Genomic DNA, 18,603 nt, shown 5'->3' on the forward strand with positions numbered 1-18,603 from the left:
TTAACAAATCCTGTAAGACAGGAGTGAAACGGGAATATCTGCATACTGACGTTAAGAGCGATTATTCCAAGAATGCTGGGCCTTTAACTGTGGAATGAACCCATGAACCCGAGCACCTTACCCAGGCAGCTTATACCTTATACAGCGGACGACGGACGTCGATGGGGCAGTTCTGTATGACTTCATCAACAACGTCCGAGATGGACTCCATAAAGTCTGGGTTGGCAAACTGAATTTCATATAAGTATAAAAGAAACATTACACATTTTTCTCAATAACCTTTTTAAAAAGTAACTTTAACAAATACAGAATGTACTATACCTTTAAAACCGTCACACTGGAATGACTACGTCAAATGTTCGTATGTCAGAAGAACCCAAGTGACTGTGCAAGGGGTGATGGTGACATGTGCCCTCAGGAGATGACACGTGTGGGGTCAGCAAGGGGAAAGCATCACAGAGTAGCAAAAACAGACCAGCTCTGCGTTAGGACACACGGTGGGTCCTGCTGTCGGAGTGTGAAACGCGTGTGCGTGATGTATGTGACGGGTCATGAGAACGCCACGAGTACAGAATAAGTGCACCACTTATGAACATGAACCTCATGAAAAAACTAGCTGTGATATAAGAAAAAAACACAGTCAATGAGAGATCACACTGTAAACCTGAGCTAGAAGCCTGGTGAGGGTTCAGGGGGGTGGCTTTTAAATGAAACAGTCAATATGGTAGCAATCACGTCACTGAGGAAACAGTCTTGGAGTCAATTCCGTCAGTTAAATAAGTTAAAGTATAAATAATTCAACTTAAAAAAATTTTAAATACGCTTCAAAACTCAAGGAAAGCGTTAATGTACTCAGGGGGAAGAAGGTAACATCCGGTGGCGCACCAGCTGTTCACTGGACATTTTCGGTTTTATGACTTTTAAATCAGTAATATCAAAGGCATGATTATTAGGTTATAGTAAGGCATACATTGTGTGCCATTTCCCTATACAAAACGGTCATACACATCTAAAAACAGGCAGCAGTTTGTAACCTACCTATCAAATGTAAACCGAACTAGGCAGAAAAATATACCAAAATACAAATAAAATCCACTTTATTTAAACCTGAAAATGTTGCCTCTTGATGACTGCTTCTGCAAAAGTAATAATAATTCTTTGTGACTATAGTTAAAATGATGATATCTGTAATTCCTGAAGCCCATCTAACTAATGGAAAGGTCAGTCCTCAGACAGAAGCTTTAACTAACTTGCAGCAGGGAACAAAGCAGGACCAGCTGTCTGGGGTTAAAAACTGCAACTAGGATGGACCATCACCAAGGATGGAAAGGTTACATGTTACACGTTACCCTACTCCCATACAAAGGCAGATTGCATTCGGTCCCCGGGATTAACTAGTTTTCATATTACTATGGATTAATTTCATTTCCATCATCTTCTATTGCTCTTACAGCCTTCTCCCTAATCACTCATTACCTCTAACGGAGAACCAAGTCTAAAGAGGGGCATCGGTCAAGCAGGCAACCTGCACAGGGGCTGTAAGAGCTGCAGAGGGCGCAGCGTGTACCCCAGCGTCCTCACGACAGGCGGCCTGAGAGCTGCTCAGGAAACCCCACCGGGGACTCTCCGTACACACACGAGGTGGCAGTATCGCTCCACATGTGCCAGACCTCACGCTCAAAAAGCTAACACCTTACCTCCGGGTGAAAGAAAATCTCGGGGCCCAGGAACCTTTCGTAGCCAACATCTATAATGAACTTCTTCTGGTTGACTGCATTGATGCCCGTGTACTGTTTGATCCACTTCTGAGGATCCACATCATACTTGGCAAATTCCTTGACGATATCAGGGCAAATGTAACAGTATTTCTCCTGCAGACACACACGAAGAGATGTCACCAGAGTCGGCCCTCTGACAAGTACCCGGTAACCCCCAGCATCAAACACCCTGAAATGAGTCCCACCCACACACAACTCCAGTAGGGCCACGTGGCCAAGCCTCACAGACTTTTCATGACTACGCTCTGGACTTGTAAATCTGCTTCCTTTGCAGCTCGGCTATGAACCTCAGCCTTACCCTATCAAATTCTGCTGCATATCATCCGAAGTGATGTCTAAAGGTATCCCTCTCCGCTTTCCTTATCCCTCCTGGGCCCCTACACAGCGCGTGGCTGGGCACACGCCGCCATCCGCCCTGCACCAGTAGACCGCATTCCCCGCGATCAACGCGGTGGATCTCACCCCCATGCCTACCACGGCCCACCGGTGGGTCGTGAACCTGCTGTGCAGCCCGACACAGCACGGTCAGCGGCTCCACGACAGTATTCACTGAGTGCCTAGGCACACGGGATGCGCCAAGTGAACGAAACACACACAGACCCCTGCCCGCTGGAGCATACGCTCTGGCTGAGAGTCCAGAGAGTAAAGTGACAGCCGTGATGACACAGCACGCTAGCAGGCGGCAGGTACCACGGACAAAAGAAAAGGCCCACTCAGGCGGGACGGAGCTGCCGTACGCCCGTACGTGAGAACCCACTCGTGGTCTCCACCCCAGCACCGGACCAGCCTGACAGGTGCAAAGTGTCTCCCCAGCATCTGGTGGCGCCCGACCGGGGGTCTCTGGGTCTATCATCTGTCCTGAGAGCCAAGCTCAGCAAAGCAGCAGGTGGCACTTGGGTGGCAGACTCCGAAAGGAAGCTGCCCGTGGGCGAGGAGGGCTTTGCTCAACACCAGGCACACAGCTGGTGCTCACTACACGCTGCAGAAGGACCGCTGAAGGTCTTTTCATGTATCAAGTTTAAAGCTTCCGGGACTCCCTGAAACAGATCCCAATACCCTCCCTGATACGCTCTGTCGAATTATAAGCTACACAACCCTGCTCGCTGACAGCAGAGCGAGTCAGTCCGTATGACTTTAAATCCACAGACTGGAGACAGAAACGTCACGCTGCCTTAAGAGGCCTGGTCAATTTCTTAGGGCTCCTCAGCTGGCTTCGCTGATGACATGAAACGGCTCGGTGAAGCGGGATGGCGAGCGGCCCGGCCAGCCCCAAGTTCTGGGCCCCCGCTGCAAGGACAGTGTGCGCGCGAGCCCGCCGGCCCCAGGCCCACCTGTGACCCCGGGGGTGAGAGGACGCAGGGGATCTAACCACCCTCTCCAGGACCTCCTCCGTCACAGAGAGAGGTGAGGCGAGAGCCAAGAGCAGGGCCCGTGCAGCTCATCTGGAGGGAACGCGAGGGGTCTCCTGCACTCCTGGCCCTCACTGCACAGCGACACGCTATTGGGGCCTGGACGGGCCGGCTCCAGGGTCAGCGTCAGAACCGACCCCAGAGAGCCGGCAAGTAAAGGGAACGCCGCCCGATCGTCACACCGAGGGCTCTGCTCACCCCACGTCCACCCCGAGGGTCGGGTCCCATCTGTGAAAGAGGCGGTGGTGAGGGAACCTGGATCTGAGATCCAAATCTCTTTCCTTGAAGAAAGGCAAGGAGAGGAAGAGGGAAAGTTGGGGAAATATTTTATTCTAAAAAGAAAGTCTTCTGTTGCTTCTATAACCCTCCCACCGGAAGGAAAGGACAGGCCCTGGCGCCTTGGCTGGGCACGCGAGGTGCTCCCGTCCCGGGCACACGGGGCAGCGGGCCCCCCCTCACAGGAGCCCTGACCACTGCCAGTGCGCCCGGGCTCAAAAACACCTGTGTGCACCAAGAGTGGCGGGTGAAACGCGGGAGTCCCGCCCCCGCCCCGTGCTTCCTTTCCTTTTAGCCAGCACGGTCCTGGGTGCTTAGTGCGAGGGAGTCGGGGAGCGGCGACGGGGGCGCAGGAGAACGGGTTGAACTCCCCCGCGGCTCAGGAGCTAGGTGTACGCTCCAGGCCATGTGTCACCCCCACGCTTAAATTCTTCTCCAGAAACAAACAAAAGGCTTGCGCTTCATCTATACGAAGATCACACTTGTATCACCAAGAATCTCTTGCATTTGGGCTTAAAAAAAACACAATAATTTGTCCTAATTTTGCAACCTGAAAAGAAAGCTCCTTTCAACAGGGTCTGTCAACTGCCACATACAGAGTCATACAAAGACCAGACTGATGGACCAGGCCAAGCGGGCATTTTAAAAAAGGACCAATGAGCCATTTTTCTTCTACTCTTATCGATTTAATTTTAAAACCTCCCGTAACTTTTCCAGCATGGTAATTACAGTCTGGACACTACATGTGGATTCTGTTTTATGATTCCACCCTAGAACAGCATTACTCTGAGCTGTGATTCACAGGGCACAGAACCACAGACTACAGGTACTGGACATTAGTTTGAATCCTGGCTGACTTCACAGGGTTCCTAACGGTCGCTGCTGCTGCCTGTTCCTTACTCTAGAAATGAACTTGGAGGGAGACGGGGGCGGCACATCCAGCTAACTGAAGGTTCTACCTGATCAGGCGCCAATGAAACGATGCTGACCAGGTAGGGCGCTCAATCCCAGCGATCAGCCTGTTCTCATGTAGAGCTGGACGCTCCACAAGCGTAAACAGATGGAGACCCACATTCGTGGGGAGTGGGGAGGAAGGAAGGTAAAGGGCGGGCGGGGGGTCTCAGCAGCAAGGGAAGCACCCAAACACCATTCCTCTCTCACCCGCAAGCCGGCCCCGTTTGCTCCTGCTTTTACCTTGATGGCTTTGGCAGTCTCCAGCGACTGCTCCGGAGGAATCCCCACCTCCCGCTCCCTCAGCAGCTGTTGCATGAAATACGTAATATCTCTCCCTGCGATAGGGATGTGTTTGATGCAGCTCCCAATGACATACCCTTCTGCCTAGGAAGAAGAGGAGACAGACGGCGTGTGAGCGACTCCAGGAGAGAAGGGCTCCCTGGGCGCTAAGTCAGTCTCCCGCCCCGCTCGCGTCACTACGTTTACTGAGTGCCCCGCTCTGTGCACAGCTCGGGCCTGGAGGTCTTTTCAAACGACCGCAGGCACAATTCCGTTAGTAGAACCGGAGATGCCCCGTAAGCCACCAAAATGACGTCTTCGTCAGGAATGTGAAGAGGAAAACCACATAAAATGGTTCATTTCCAAAAAGTACTGCCGTTTGTCAGAACAATGGATCAATCATTTTTTTCTTCCTCTAACAAAAAAGAAGAAGTTTACCTATAAAATCATTAAAACAACTACAGATCGACGTGTATTTAAAAGTCAACCATTTGGTTAGCGGGCAGGACATGACTTCTAACAACCTGGACTCAATCCGGTTCCACATCTGTGGGCTGAGTGACTGTGGACACGTCTGGTAACATGTTTCATCCTCAGTTCCTTCAGCCATAATATGGGGCAAACGGGGTTTGTAATACAGAATTCATGAAGCGGAGTAAGTCCAGCTCACAGCCCTGTTTGGGACTGGTAGTTGAGTACTCAATAAACGGTCCCGTTTACTGTACAAAGAGCGGCACTCGTTAGGAGCGATTCTGGCCAGTTCACCCAAACGCTCAGCCGTGTGAGACCACGCTGGGAGGAGCTGGGATCCTCTCGCTGGGCCGCCCCCTGCCAGCGCCAGGAAGGGAGCTACGGCCCTTTGCCCGCGGCCCGCAGCTCGGCCCGAGGGCCCACACCGTTTAAAAGGAGCTATACACACACACACACCCCATATATGCAGAAAACATGCTTGTAATATACATAAATAACTAGTAACAACAGGGTTCTCTGAGCAGGGGGCCTGGAGGAGGAAGACGAGAAGGAAGAGGAGGTCTGGCTGTCCACTGTGTGTCTCCCTGCGGGCATGGCGCCACGGAAGCCAGGCTCGGAGCCTCCGGCTGCTCTACAGAGCTGACAGTCAGAGAGAGAAGCCCTACCCAGCTTCACCAGGTACAGAAGAAACACTCCGCAATTCCCGTGAAGCAGTGGCTTCTGTGCCAGGCGCCCCCGAGACAGAGGAACAGGAGTGACTCCACGTTTCGGGGGCATCAGTTCTAACGATCGTAAGCACAGATACGGTCACCGGTTAAGCTGCAAGAACAAGTCACTGAATTCCTCGTGTGCTTTCTTCTGATGTACCTACTTCTACAAGTAAGAGCAGGTGTGGCCTTTCCGAAGAGTCCGAGCCATTTATAAACTATTTTAAGATCAAGATAAAAGGTATGTACAAATGATTAAAATAATAAAGATCAACTGCAAAACTCCTAAGAATATGAGTTCTAACACAAACTATTCACAATTTTTATAATCCATGCCTTACATATGACATTTTCTAAAATGAATTCAACCAGTGTTAAGTATCAGCTTCATCGCAGCATTAAATATATTATAACAACCCACAAGTCCAACAACAGGAAAATAAGGGAGTAATGTTATACCCACATGATGGGCTATTATGTGATTACTATTTTTTCACAGAATATTTAACCTTAGGAAAAAATATTAGGGATTAAACCAACATGCAAAAGATAATTTTAGGATTACACTGTACAATTAGAATACAAAATCAGACATAGGATATTCCAATTTTGCTTAAAAAGTGCCCACGTGTGTTTAAGAAAAAGAGCTCAGAAGGCTATACAACCAAAAGTATGATGCAGCCCTCCAGGTGGGTTTATGAGTCATTTCATTTTCTTCTTCACATTTCTCTATTTTGTCCAAATTTTGCACAACAAATGTAATTTTTATAATCAGCAAAAAAACTGAACTAAGAAACATAAAAAAGTTGAGCAACGGCTTTCTCTGTGGGCCTGTACACTGTGTGGCATCCGTTTTCTTTTCTCCTCCTCAATCAGATGGATGAGGAAGGCAAAGAAGCAGGGCCCACAAGCACCTCTCCGGACCTTGGTCTGTGCTCATCTTTGAGGGCAACCCTCAAGAGAAGGCCGGTCAGCATGACTCCTCAAGGGGCACGAACAATTGTTACAGCCCACAAAGGAGGAAGTGCTCGGAGCCCAGCCGAGGGGCGCTCCGAGCACAGAGAAGGCTCTGCCCCGCCTCCCTCACCCCGCGGAGGGCACACTGGCAAGGGCGCGGGGACGACACATCGACCTTCCCCTGCAGTGATTCCTGGCCTTTCAGGAACTAAGGCCTTAGCCTATTAGTACATCATTCCTTCGACTTCCTGAAATGAAAACAGTGGCTCTTTTTTCAATTAAAGTAAATGGTTTAAAAAAAAAACAAACCAGTTTGCATTTTTAAAAGGAGCTATACACACACACACACACACACACACACCCCATATAGGCAGAAAATATGCCTGTAATATACATAAATAACTAGTAACAGGGTTCTCTGAGCAGGAGGCCTGGAGGAGGAAGATGAGAAGGAAGAGGAGGTCTGACTGTCCACTGTGTCCCCCCTTGCAGGCAGCTTCGATTCATCTTCAAAAAAGCAAACTTCAAATAATTCATTTAAATAGTCCACTGGACTGAAAGAAAAATATAGACATTGTCTCTTGAACCTGAATTAGGAATCACTTCTCTAATATTTTGAAAATTAAAACCAAAAAGTGACACTGCAGAGCATTCTGCAAGTCAAAAGGAACAATCTCCCCTTCTTGGCTTTTAAATAAATTTTGAAAAACAAGAAGCGATTTCTCTAAAGCATGAGCTGGCTAAAGCCGTCCACATCTTGTCACAGAACACAGAGCTCATCCTTCAGAGCGGCCGTGCACCACACCTACTGATACCCAAGCTGACAGCTCAGAACGTAAGCCAGGAAGGCCCTCCTGGTAATGCACCCCCGGTGATCAAGCAGAGCCCTGGAGACCCCGAATGACTGCTGACATCCTGACTGCAGAAATTTCCCAGCATGAATTCCAACCTGCCAGCACCGAAGACACTGGTTTTCTTCTTCTTTCTCACATACCTGAGTTTAAAGACTCTTGTTACCTTTGCTAAGTACAGTTACGGTTTCTAAAGTGGTATTTTAATCACAGAAGGGTTTTTTCCTTTCATCTCTCCCCTTACCTCCCGTCGGCGGAGGCCTACAGAAGGTGAAGCTGCTTACCACTGGGATAGCATGGGTGACCCCATCCCCACTGTCGATGACGATCCCCGTTAACGTACGTTCGCCCACTTGTCGCGAGGTCCAAGACGCTGCCAAGGCCAGCACTGCCTGCACCAAAGACAGGGAGACCGTTAGCATCTGGGGAAACTCTTCCCCAGGACCGCACCTGACTGTTCTCAGGTTCAATCAGTAAGACCTTTCTTACGAGTAACTCTTTCCCTTCCCTAACCTCCATCTTCCCCCCAAAATTCAAATTCCAAATTGAACAACTAACACGCAAATTTTGTATACTTCACCTGGAGGGGTCAAGTTCTCAATAAAATAAATCAAAGTTTTGCAAAGAAAAGCCAGAGAGAATCACCAGAGGCAACAGCCTGTGCTATCTCCCAAATTAATTTTCTATGCAACTCCTTCTCCTTTTTCTTAGAAGGGACTGGAATATGCAGAAAACATTTTAGGAGATACTTTTTAAAAATTTATTCCCCCAAATCTCAGTCAATTCCCTTATACAGGGTGGCAGATAAATAACAACATCCAAAACCAACAAAAATCCCCACACTAAGAACAAGTAGCTTCAAAGAAAGTCCTACAAGCTCATGGAACCACAGGAGCCCAAATCCCAAAGTGGGAACCCTCTAGAGACATTTGTTTTGTTTTTTACCAGATATTATAGTATCTTTCCTTTTTTATGATCAGAAGTGAAAGAAGCCAAAAAAGAACCATCCTATCGATCTTGTCACCCAGAGAAGAATACATTAGATTCTCAAGCATGTAAAAAGACCAAAGCTGGACAAACTCTATACCAGCAGTAAAAACATAAAAATATAAATCACAGAACATGGTCTGTACAGTGTTTGAGTTCAAACCTGAATGGTGTGTGTGTGTGTGTGTGTGTGTGTGTGTGTGTGTGTGTGTGTGTGTGTGTGTGTGTAGGGTGTGGAAAAGGAAGAACGCACAGCACAATTTTACAACAGAGGCCTTGAGAATCACCATTTCTTCCACTATTAGACAGCTAAGGTCATTTGGGAATCATAAAAATCACTTTGTCTTTACCTGAACTGCAATGTAGAGTCCTGGTACATTAAATGATTCAAACATAATTTCTGCAAGATATTCTCTGTTTTCTGGTGTGTTCAGTGGAGGTTCTGTCTGTAAGAAAACATTCACTATATATTTAGTGTTCACCCAAGTTTCATGTAACTATATCAGAATCATAAAAAAGTTAACCTAAAAGCATGTTAATTAGGATGCTGTACAACTTCCTGATTTTACAGGTAGTGTACACCCAGAGTGTACTCTAAAGAAATTTGTACTTAAAGAAACTGTCTTAAAGAACTTTGGCTGCGGGGCTTAAAAGCTTTGACACAGCAGAGTAAAGGCCTCTCTAAACACTTCTGCTCTTATTAACCACCCCAAAACAGGAACAAGTTACAGAAAAGGGAACTCTACCTTCGATAACGTAACACCCAAACACCCTGAAACTGAAGAGCCCTGCAGCAAGTTGCCAAGGGTAGTAATAACCCCACCAAGACGAGTGAGGACGCCAAGCGGGAACACCGGTGACTTCAGACCCCAGGCAAGAGCTACACGGGTCTCCAGAGAGAGGAAAAGCGGTGAGCCCTTGCTTGGAACAAGACCAGTCTGAGCAGAACAGCTGAGAAGCCTCCCTCCCCAAGCCCCACCTGCCATCAGAGCACAGGCCGCACGGTTAGACGAAGCATCTTTGCCATCAGCTGCGAGGCAGAAAAAGCTGGGCAGAAGCAGCTTCACCCAGACACTGGCCCCCGCCCGGCCTCAACTCACATACACAGCCTGTCCAGGAAGAATTCCCCTCATTCAGAGATGAGGAAAGAACACAAAGAAACCAGCCAAAGGCCATATAAAAACACTGAAAGAAAAAGAGAGGGAAGAGAGGAAAGTAACAGGAAAAACAAATGGCAGACAAAAAACATGTACCCAGAAAAAGGTAAAAATACAGCAGATGAAAATCATGATAAAGACATTTCAAAAAATTCAAATATCTATTTTAAAATAATAACCATTATCAAATAGGAAGAAATTAACAGGATTACAGAAAGATAAAAAGAATAAATAAACCTGCTTTTTTGTCATTCAGCAATAGGTTGTGAACATTTTTCCATGTCAATAAATATGGTTATACATCACATATTTAAGCTGCAAAACAAAGAAAGAAAGAAAGAATAAATAAAAATTCTCTGGGCCTTTTGGCAAAAACTCCCCCATTACCCTTTGTTATAGACTGAGCTGTGTCTCCCAAAATACCTATGTTGAAGCCCAACCCCCAGTGTGACCGCATCTGGGGACGAAGCCTCTGGGGAGGTCATGAAGGTTAAATGAGGTCATGCGGGAAGCCCCAATTCAACAGGACCAACGTCTTTGTAAGAAAAGGAAGAGACGCCAGAGAGCTCTCTCTCGCACACGCACAGAGGAAGACCATGTGAGGACACAGCGGGAAGGCGGCCATCTGCACACCAGGAAGGAAGGTCTCACCAGAAACCAACCCTGACAGCACGTTGATCTCGGACCTAAAGCCTCCAGAACTGGGAGAAAACAAATGTCTGCTGTGTAAGCCACTCAGCCTGTGGGATTTTGTTATGCTTGGTTCGAGCACCTAAAACACCCTTAAAGCAGGAAAAGTACAGCCAGCCTTGGCCATCAACACAGATACGTTTGTAGCACTGGGACACATGGGGCCACACTTACAGAGTCTTCAGGGCAGGAAGGTGTGACCCAAGAATTCTACATCTGGCCACACTGCCAATCAAGTATGTTGCAAAAACAAAGGACCTTTAAACATATAAGAACTTGTGGGAATTTGGTTCCTATGAAGCCTTCATGAATTAACTATTAGAAGATAAGAATGCAGAAAGTACACCCAAAGACTCACAGTGTGCACTTAATCCGTTTAAGATGTAGGAATAAAGATTTTTCTTTCCAGGGAATAACAGCTATAGAACAGAATGCAAACATTATAAATTAAAACAGCAGAACCAGCATCAAGTTGAGAGGTACAGATGGAAGGAGAGAATATAGACATTGATATCTTTGTACCATGGAATCAAAAGGTAATTGTTTTTTGTTTTTTTGTTTTTTAAATTTTTTTTTTTTTGCGATATGCGGGCCTCTCGCTGTTGTGGCCTCTCCCGTTGCGGAGCACAGGCTCCGGACGCGCAGGCTCAGCGGCCATGGCTCACGGGCCCAGCCGCTCCGCGGTATGCGGGATCTTCCCGGACCGGGGCACAGAACCCGTGTCCCCTGCATTGGCAGGCGGATTCTCAACCACTGCGCCACCAGGGAAGCCCCAAGATAATTGTTTTATTATAGAGTATCAGAGACATCAGTAAACCTAAAGTTGTAAATAGTAGAATAAGTTTAGTAACATAATCAGTCAAAAGCAGGTGACAGAGGAAGGAAGAGGAGGTAAGAAAATGTAGAAATGTACCAACTTGATCACTAAGCACAGGAGGAAGTAATCACACCTAAACAAACACAGGTAAATATATTATACAGAAGGGTAGTTACATTAAAATATTTTTAATGAATTATTAATTAGGAATTATTTTTATAAGTAATAAGTCTTAAAATACTAATACATAAATAAAACACATTAAAACCAGAAAGCAAAGCATATAGTAGAACAGCTGAACTAAGGCCACACACACCTGTCGCACAGCGGCATGCCACACCAGCCCGGTTAAAAGGAGAGCTCGTCCCACCTTCAATTTTACTAAGTTTGGAAAGTGATTTCCTCTCAGTGTGTAATTAGCACTGACCTCACAGGAGTCTAAATAAAGTGCTCATGGCAGCACCCAGCCCGTGCTGAGTTATTGTTACTAAAATCATCAGCAAGTACCAGTGAGAAACTCACTAAAGACAGTCTCTTAGCTAAGACCATGAAACAAAATCAAATTACATTCTCTAGGCAGGAAAAAACAAGGTGCCTCAGAGAGGTCCAAAGTCAGCATTGCTTCTAAGATCAGAAAAAAAACCTTGGGACTTCCCTGGTTGTCCAGTGGTTAGGACTCCATGATCCCAACGCAGGGGGCCCAGGTTCGATCCCCAGTCAGAGAACTAGATGCCACGTGCGTGCGCAACCAAGGAGCCCGCTGGCCGCAACCAGACCCGGCACAACCAAATAAATAAATAAAATATTAAAAAAGAAAAAACCTAAATGCCCATCACTAGGAACTGATTAAACAAATTAGGCCACATCCATAAAATGCTACACTTTGCAGCAATTAAAAAGGATGAGCTTTTTGCGTTCTGGTATGAAACAATCTCTATGATAAACAGTTAAGTGAAAAGAGAAAGGCATCTCCATACTTTACGCATTCTTAAATGTTCTTCTGTTATCAACAACGTTTTTTTTTTTAATCAAGGTGTATGGGGGTGAGGAACAGGGAGCTGTTCAATGGGCAGAGCTTCAGTTCTGCAGGATGCAAAGGTTCTAGAGACTTGTCACACAACAATGCAAATATAGGTAACACTCTGAACTACACACTTAAAAAAGGTTAAGGGAGTAAATTTCATATGTTTTTAATCACAATTTTTAAAGGTTTCACAATAAAAAACAAGGTTACAACCATATGTGTATTTCATTACCATTTTATAAAACAAGTTTATGTATAATCCATATGCCTGCACACAATTATCTCTGGTTAAGAACCGGTAAAGGTGTTTTCCTCCAGGAAGGGGATCTGGGGGGCAGCACAGAGCTGGGAGGGAGACACACATGCACTGGAAATCCTTCTGCACCTTTTGAATTCTGTGCTGTGCGTGTTATCGCTTCAAACAAAGAAGCAAGTCTGGCTGTCGGCTCGCTGGGGGCTTTAGCTTAGACTCTTGTGTAGCAATGATGGAAAGCTCAAACGCAGCGCCCCAAGTAAGTTTTAACTACTGTGATTAGAATCAATATATAATATTCCCTGGATGGGAGAGAAAAAGCAATCTTAAGACATATGTGAGAAATAATAAAGTCATCAAAAGCAGACTGTAAATAAGGGATCTGAAAGTCACCCAACAACAACATAACTTATTTTAACATGCCTACCTCAGGGGGTTGAGATTAAATCTGTTAATACCTTAAAGCGCCCAGCACATAGCTGGCACTGTGTTATGATTACTATTTTAGATTTCTTTCCTTTAAAGCACATGAATAATAGCTGCACATTCCAACAGTACTGGCTACAATATATCTCCTTAAAGTACCTCCTATCCATCTGAAAAACAGGCCTAATAAATACCTCCCCCAGGGTTGTCCGTGGGATTAAATAAATGAGTGAATACAGGTAAATACTTGGTGAGGGGAGGGGCAGAGCACATAGCAAGCGCTGAATAAATGTCAGCTATACCATCAATAATGTAATTCACACCAGAAGAAATTATATATATTAGCTACAGAGATCTATAAAGTCTTTTCTCACCATGAAGAGAAATGCAAGCACCTTAATAAGTTAACTTTATAAACAAAGCATTTAAATTGAGTAGAGGGGAAAAAAGGATCAAGAGAAGGAGACTAAAAAGGCATGAGAAGTGTGAGCACAGTTGAGGAACATTTCTTGCCTGCTGGCTAAGAGCTGCCTATTTGGTTTGAAGCAAAAAGTGAGCCTACAGAAGACATTCCCAGCAGGAAGTAGATTGACCCTGGCTCCTGGATTCTTCCTGGGTTTAAGTCCTGTGTCAAATGATGTTCCAAATATATCCCAAATGGATGAAAATTATGTATAAACATCAAAGGAAAACAGGTTTACTACATAAAAACTTACAGATTCAAAAACATAATCTACAAAGGGAAAAAAAATCAATTGAGAAAAAAAGTATCTGCTCCTGACAAAAGCTTCCTATCTATTACATGGAAGAGTTCACAGTATAAACAAAATGTGATACATACATAAAACAGAATACATTATTCAGCCCTAAAAAGAAGGAAATTCTGACACATGCTACAATGTGACTGAACCCTGAAGACATTATACTAAGTGAAATAAGCCACTCACAAAAGGAAAAATACTGTAGGATTCCACTTATCTGAGGATCTAGAATAGTTACAGTCATAGAGACAGAAAGTAGGATGGGGGGTGCCAGGGGCTGTAGGAAGCAGGAAGGGGGAGCTATTCTTCAATGGGGTCAGAGTTTCAGTTTGGAAGATGAGAAAGTTCTGGAGACGGATGGTGGTAACAGGTGCACAACAATGTGAATGTACTCAATTCACCAAACTGTACATTCAAAAATGGTTAAAATGGTAAATTTTATGTACATTTTATCACAAAAGAAACTTTTAGGTAAAAAAAAGATCATAGAAATCACAGCAATAGGAAAAGCAATAAAACACTGATACGTACAAAACACAGGACATGAATAGGCAATTCACGAAAGAGAAAATACAGCTAATAAACACATGAAAAAATGTTTAAGGTCAAAGTTATTAAAAATGCCAGTTGACAACAAATAATCAAAAATATTAATCAATGCTGACAAGATTTCCAATAATGTGGCCTCTAGTACACTGAAGATTTCAGTGTGAAATGGTATGCTAAAGATACAAAATTATTAATACTTCTGTACCCCCAAATTATATATAACTTTTATATTTTTAATATAAAAAATGCTAACATAGAAAACACTGTGCAAAGATTACTTCATATTACTTCTTAGAAAACCAAGAAATTGGAAACAAAAGTAAACATCTAAAAATAGTGAAACGGCTAAACAGATAGGAAATATTCACTGGATAGAGGATTGTATAGCCATTAAAATGAGGATTACGAAAAGAGTGTAAGAAAATGGGAGAAGAGGGACAGAGGACACGATATTGAATGCAAAGTCATACAAAAGCATGGGTGAAAAGATTAAATGAAGATATACTAAATCGGGGCTTCCCTGGTGGCACAGTGGTTGAGAATCTGCCTGCTAGTGCGGGGGACACGGGTTCGATTCCTGGTCTGGGGGAATCCCACATGCCGCAGAGCAGCTGGGCCCGTGAGCCACAACTACTGAGCCTGCACGTCTGGAGCCTGTGCTCCGCAACAGGAGAGGCCACGATACTGAGAGACCCGCGCACCGCGATGAAGAGTGGCCCCCGCTTGCCGCAACTAGAGAAAGCCCTCGCACAGAAACGAAGACCCAACAAAGCAAAAATAAATAAATAAACTCCTACCCCCGACATCTTCTTAAAAAGATATACTAAATGTCAGTATTTAGGTTAATGGGATGTGAAAAGTCCCACAGATATCATTCAAATTTTCTAAATCACACTTATAGTTCTATCATAAAAAAAAATCTTTACAAGAGTTGTGAAACCCTGGGTGACAGCCTGTGTGTAAGGACCACAGAAACTCCCAATACGACTTCCTGATTTATCTATCCAGACGGAGAAACTCACAGGCAAGACGGCAACATGGAACAGCTGCAGCAGTGCGTCTCGACATGGCTTTTTCTGGCCTTCCGGCCCCCAACGGGGATGACACTCGCCACATCCAGCCAGAGTTGTGAAGGCAGCTGAATGAATTCTCGTCTTGCCACTGTCTTCATAGCTGTAGTCACATCATTATGCAACGCACTGCAACTTGCCTACCCTGTAACTATTCTCCCTTCTGCCTTAATGACAGACCACTGATCAATCACAGGCCCAGAGGAAAAGCATTTCCCAGACTTCCTCATGGACAGGGATGGCTAAGTGAGTAAGTTCTGGCCAAGAAGAAGCAAAAGCTGATGGATGTGGCTTCTAGGAAAGCTCCTTACAGGGTTGAAGGCAGACTCAAGCAGTAGACTCCCTTCTGCTTGCTCTTAATGCCTTCTTTCCTGGAATGCAGAGGTGATGATGGAGCTGCAGGAACCAACGTGGGGTCATCAGGTAACCTTGGAATGAAAGCCATATGCTAGACATACTAGAGCACAGAGACCGCTAATGACACCAGGATGCTGCCCTGCCAGCACTGCCCTCCCTACTACAAGTGTATGTAAGGAAAATAAAACCCTTAACTTGCTAAAACCAATATTTAATTACTTGCTGCCAAACGATTCACCATCTGTGAAGAATTTACATTAAAAATCTACATACTTCTATTTAAGGGAATGTTTACAATGTAATTAGGTTCTCCTGGCTCCTGAATCAAATTCAGCATTATTAAAGGCATATCCTTATGGGTTCTGAGAATCATAATCATAAACCCATTTTTTTCCCCAATCCTCCATTTCTTTTATGTTTACCACCAGTAACTGTTCCTTTAGGAGACCAATTTAAATGAAACTTTCCCAAACCATTATTTACAACAAGATCTAAACAGGAGATATCAAGTTTTTCTTTTTTTTAATACTGAAGCATATGATTAAAACATCACATGAATGCAAGTTACACAAACAAATTTATTCATAATAATGGTGAAACATCATCTGGTATTAATTCAAAAATAAAGAATTAATCCATTCCATAAAACCAATCCATATTTCCGGATAAAGACAGCAAACTAAACACATGTACCTAATACTGCTCCACCCCCAAGCCTCTCTATAATTGCAGTAAAGAAACCTTTTTAAAAACATAAATCCTGGGGGTTGCGGAAGATGGTGGAAGAGTAAGACGCGGAGATCACCTTCCTCCCCACAGATACATCAGAAATACATCTACACGTGGAACAACTCCTACAGAACACCCACTGAACGCTGGCAGAAGACCTCAGACCTCCCAAAAGGCAAGAAACTCCCCACATACCTGGGTAGGGCAAAAGCAAAAAGAATAAACAGAGACAAAAGAAAGCGGAGAGATTCCCGCACAGAGGATCGGCGCCGACCAGCACTCACCAGCCTGAGAGGCTCGTCTGCTCACCCGCCGGGGTGGGCGAGACTGGGTGCTGAGACACGGGCTTCGGTCGGATCCCAGGGAGAGCACTGGGGTCGGCGGCGGAAACACAGCCTGAAGGGGCTAGTGCGCCACGGTTGGCCGGGAGGGAGTCCGGGAAAAAGTCTGGAGCTGCCGAAGAGACAAGAGACTTTTTCTTCCCTCTTTGTTTCCTGGTGCGCGAGGAGAGGGGATTAAGAGCGCCGCTTAAAGGAGCTCCGAAGACTGGCGCGAGCCGCGGCTATCAGCGCGGACCCCAGAGACGGGCATGAGACGCTAAGGCCGCTGCTGCCGCCACCAAGAAGCCTGTGTGTGAGCACAGGTCACTGTCCACACCTCCCCTCCCAGGAGCATGTGCAGCCCGCCACCGCCAGGGTCCCGGGATCCAGGTACAGCTCCCCCGGGAGAACGCACGCGCGCCTCAGGCTGGTGCAACGTCACGCGGGCCTCTGCCGCCGTAGGCTCAACACGCATGCGTGCCTCTCCCTCCCCCCAGCCTCCCCGCCTGAGTGAGCCAGAGCCCCGGAATCAGCGGCTCCTTTAACCCCGTCCTGTCTGGGCATGAACAGACGCCCTCAGGCGACCTACACGCAGAGGCGGGGCCAAATCCAAAGCTGAACCCCGGGAGCTGCAGACAAAGAAGAGAAAGGGAAATCTCTCCCAGCGGCCTCCGGAGCAGCGGATTAAATCTCCACAATCAACTTGATGCACCTGCCTCTGTGGAATACCTGAATAGACAACGAATCATCCCAAACTGAGGAGGTGGACTTTGGGAGCAAGATATATTATTTTTTCCCCTTAACCTCTTTTCGTGAGTGTGTATGTGTATGTGTGAGATTTTGTCTGTATAGCTTTGCTTTCACCATTTGTCCTAGGGTTCTGTCCATCCGGTTTTTTTTGTTTGTTTATTTTTTTAAAAAATTTTTTCTTAACAATTATTTTAATAAATTTATTTTATTTTATCTTACTTTATTTTATTTTATCCTCTTTCTTTCTTTCTTTCTTTCTACTTTTTCTCCCTTGTACACTGAGCCGTGTAGATGAAAGGCTCTTGGTGCTGCAGCCAGTAGTCAGTGCTATGCCTCTGATGTGAGAGAGCCAACTTCAGGACACTGGTCCACAAGAGACCTCCCAGATCCACGTAATATCAAACGGCGAAAATCTCCCAGAGATCTCCATCTCAACACCAACACCCAGCTTCACTCAACGACCAGCAAAGCTACAGTGCTTGACACCCTATGCCAAACAACTAGCAAGACAGGAACACAACCCCACCCATTAGCAGAGAGGCTGCCTAAAATCATAATAAGGCCACAGACACCCCAAAACTCACCACTAGACGTGGACCTGCCCACCAGAAAGACAAGATCCAGCCTCATCCACCAGGACACAGGCACTAGTCCCCTCCACCAGGAAGCCTACACAACCCACTGAACCAACTTTAGCCACTGGGGACAGACACCAAAAACAACGGGAACTACAGACCTGCAGCCTGCAAAAAGGAGACCCCAGACAGTAAGATAGCCAAAATGACAAGACAAAAAAACAGCAGATGAAGGAGGAAGGTAAAAACCCACCAGACCTAACAAATGAAGAGGAAATAGGCAGTCTACCTGAAAAACAATTCAGAATAATGATAGTAAAGATGATCCAAAATCTTGGAAATAGAATAGAGAAAATGCAGGAAACATTTAACCAGGACCTAGAAGAACTAAAGAGGAAACAAGCAACGATGAACAACACAATAAATGAAATTAAAAATACTCTAGAAGGGATCAAT

The 18,603-nt window shown here is 45.5% G+C and overlaps 1 protein-coding gene across 6 annotated transcripts in view; it reads right to left on the minus strand.

The window, feature by feature from the left end:
* Positions 1-18,603, minus strand: part of ACTR3B (actin related protein 3B) — a 112,214-nt gene that overhangs the window by 54,519 nt on the left and 39,092 nt on the right. For 4 of the 6 annotated variants that reach the window (XR_003679673.2, XR_003679674.2, XM_028489533.1 and 1 more), the window contains 5 exons: positions 9,020-9,115; positions 7,967-8,074; positions 4,658-4,801; positions 1,698-1,871; positions 137-229 (listed from right to left, as the gene is read on the minus strand). Coding sequence is in view for 2 of the 6 variants with exons in the window: in XM_028489533.1 (XP_028345334.1) it covers positions 137-229; positions 1,698-1,871; positions 4,658-4,801; positions 7,967-8,074; positions 9,020-9,115 (615 nt within the window). In the remaining 4 variants the exon portion in view is untranslated. The remainder of the gene's footprint in view (positions 1-136; positions 230-1,697; positions 1,872-4,657; positions 4,802-7,966; positions 8,075-9,019; positions 9,116-18,603) is intronic. The other 2 variants (XR_008617299.1, XR_008617300.1) reach the window with 2 other exon arrangements.

Source organism: Physeter macrocephalus, chromosome 5 (assembly GCF_002837175.3).
Source record: "Physeter macrocephalus isolate SW-GA chromosome 5, ASM283717v5, whole genome shotgun sequence".
NCBI lineage: Eukaryota > Metazoa > Chordata > Mammalia > Artiodactyla > Physeteridae > Physeter > Physeter macrocephalus.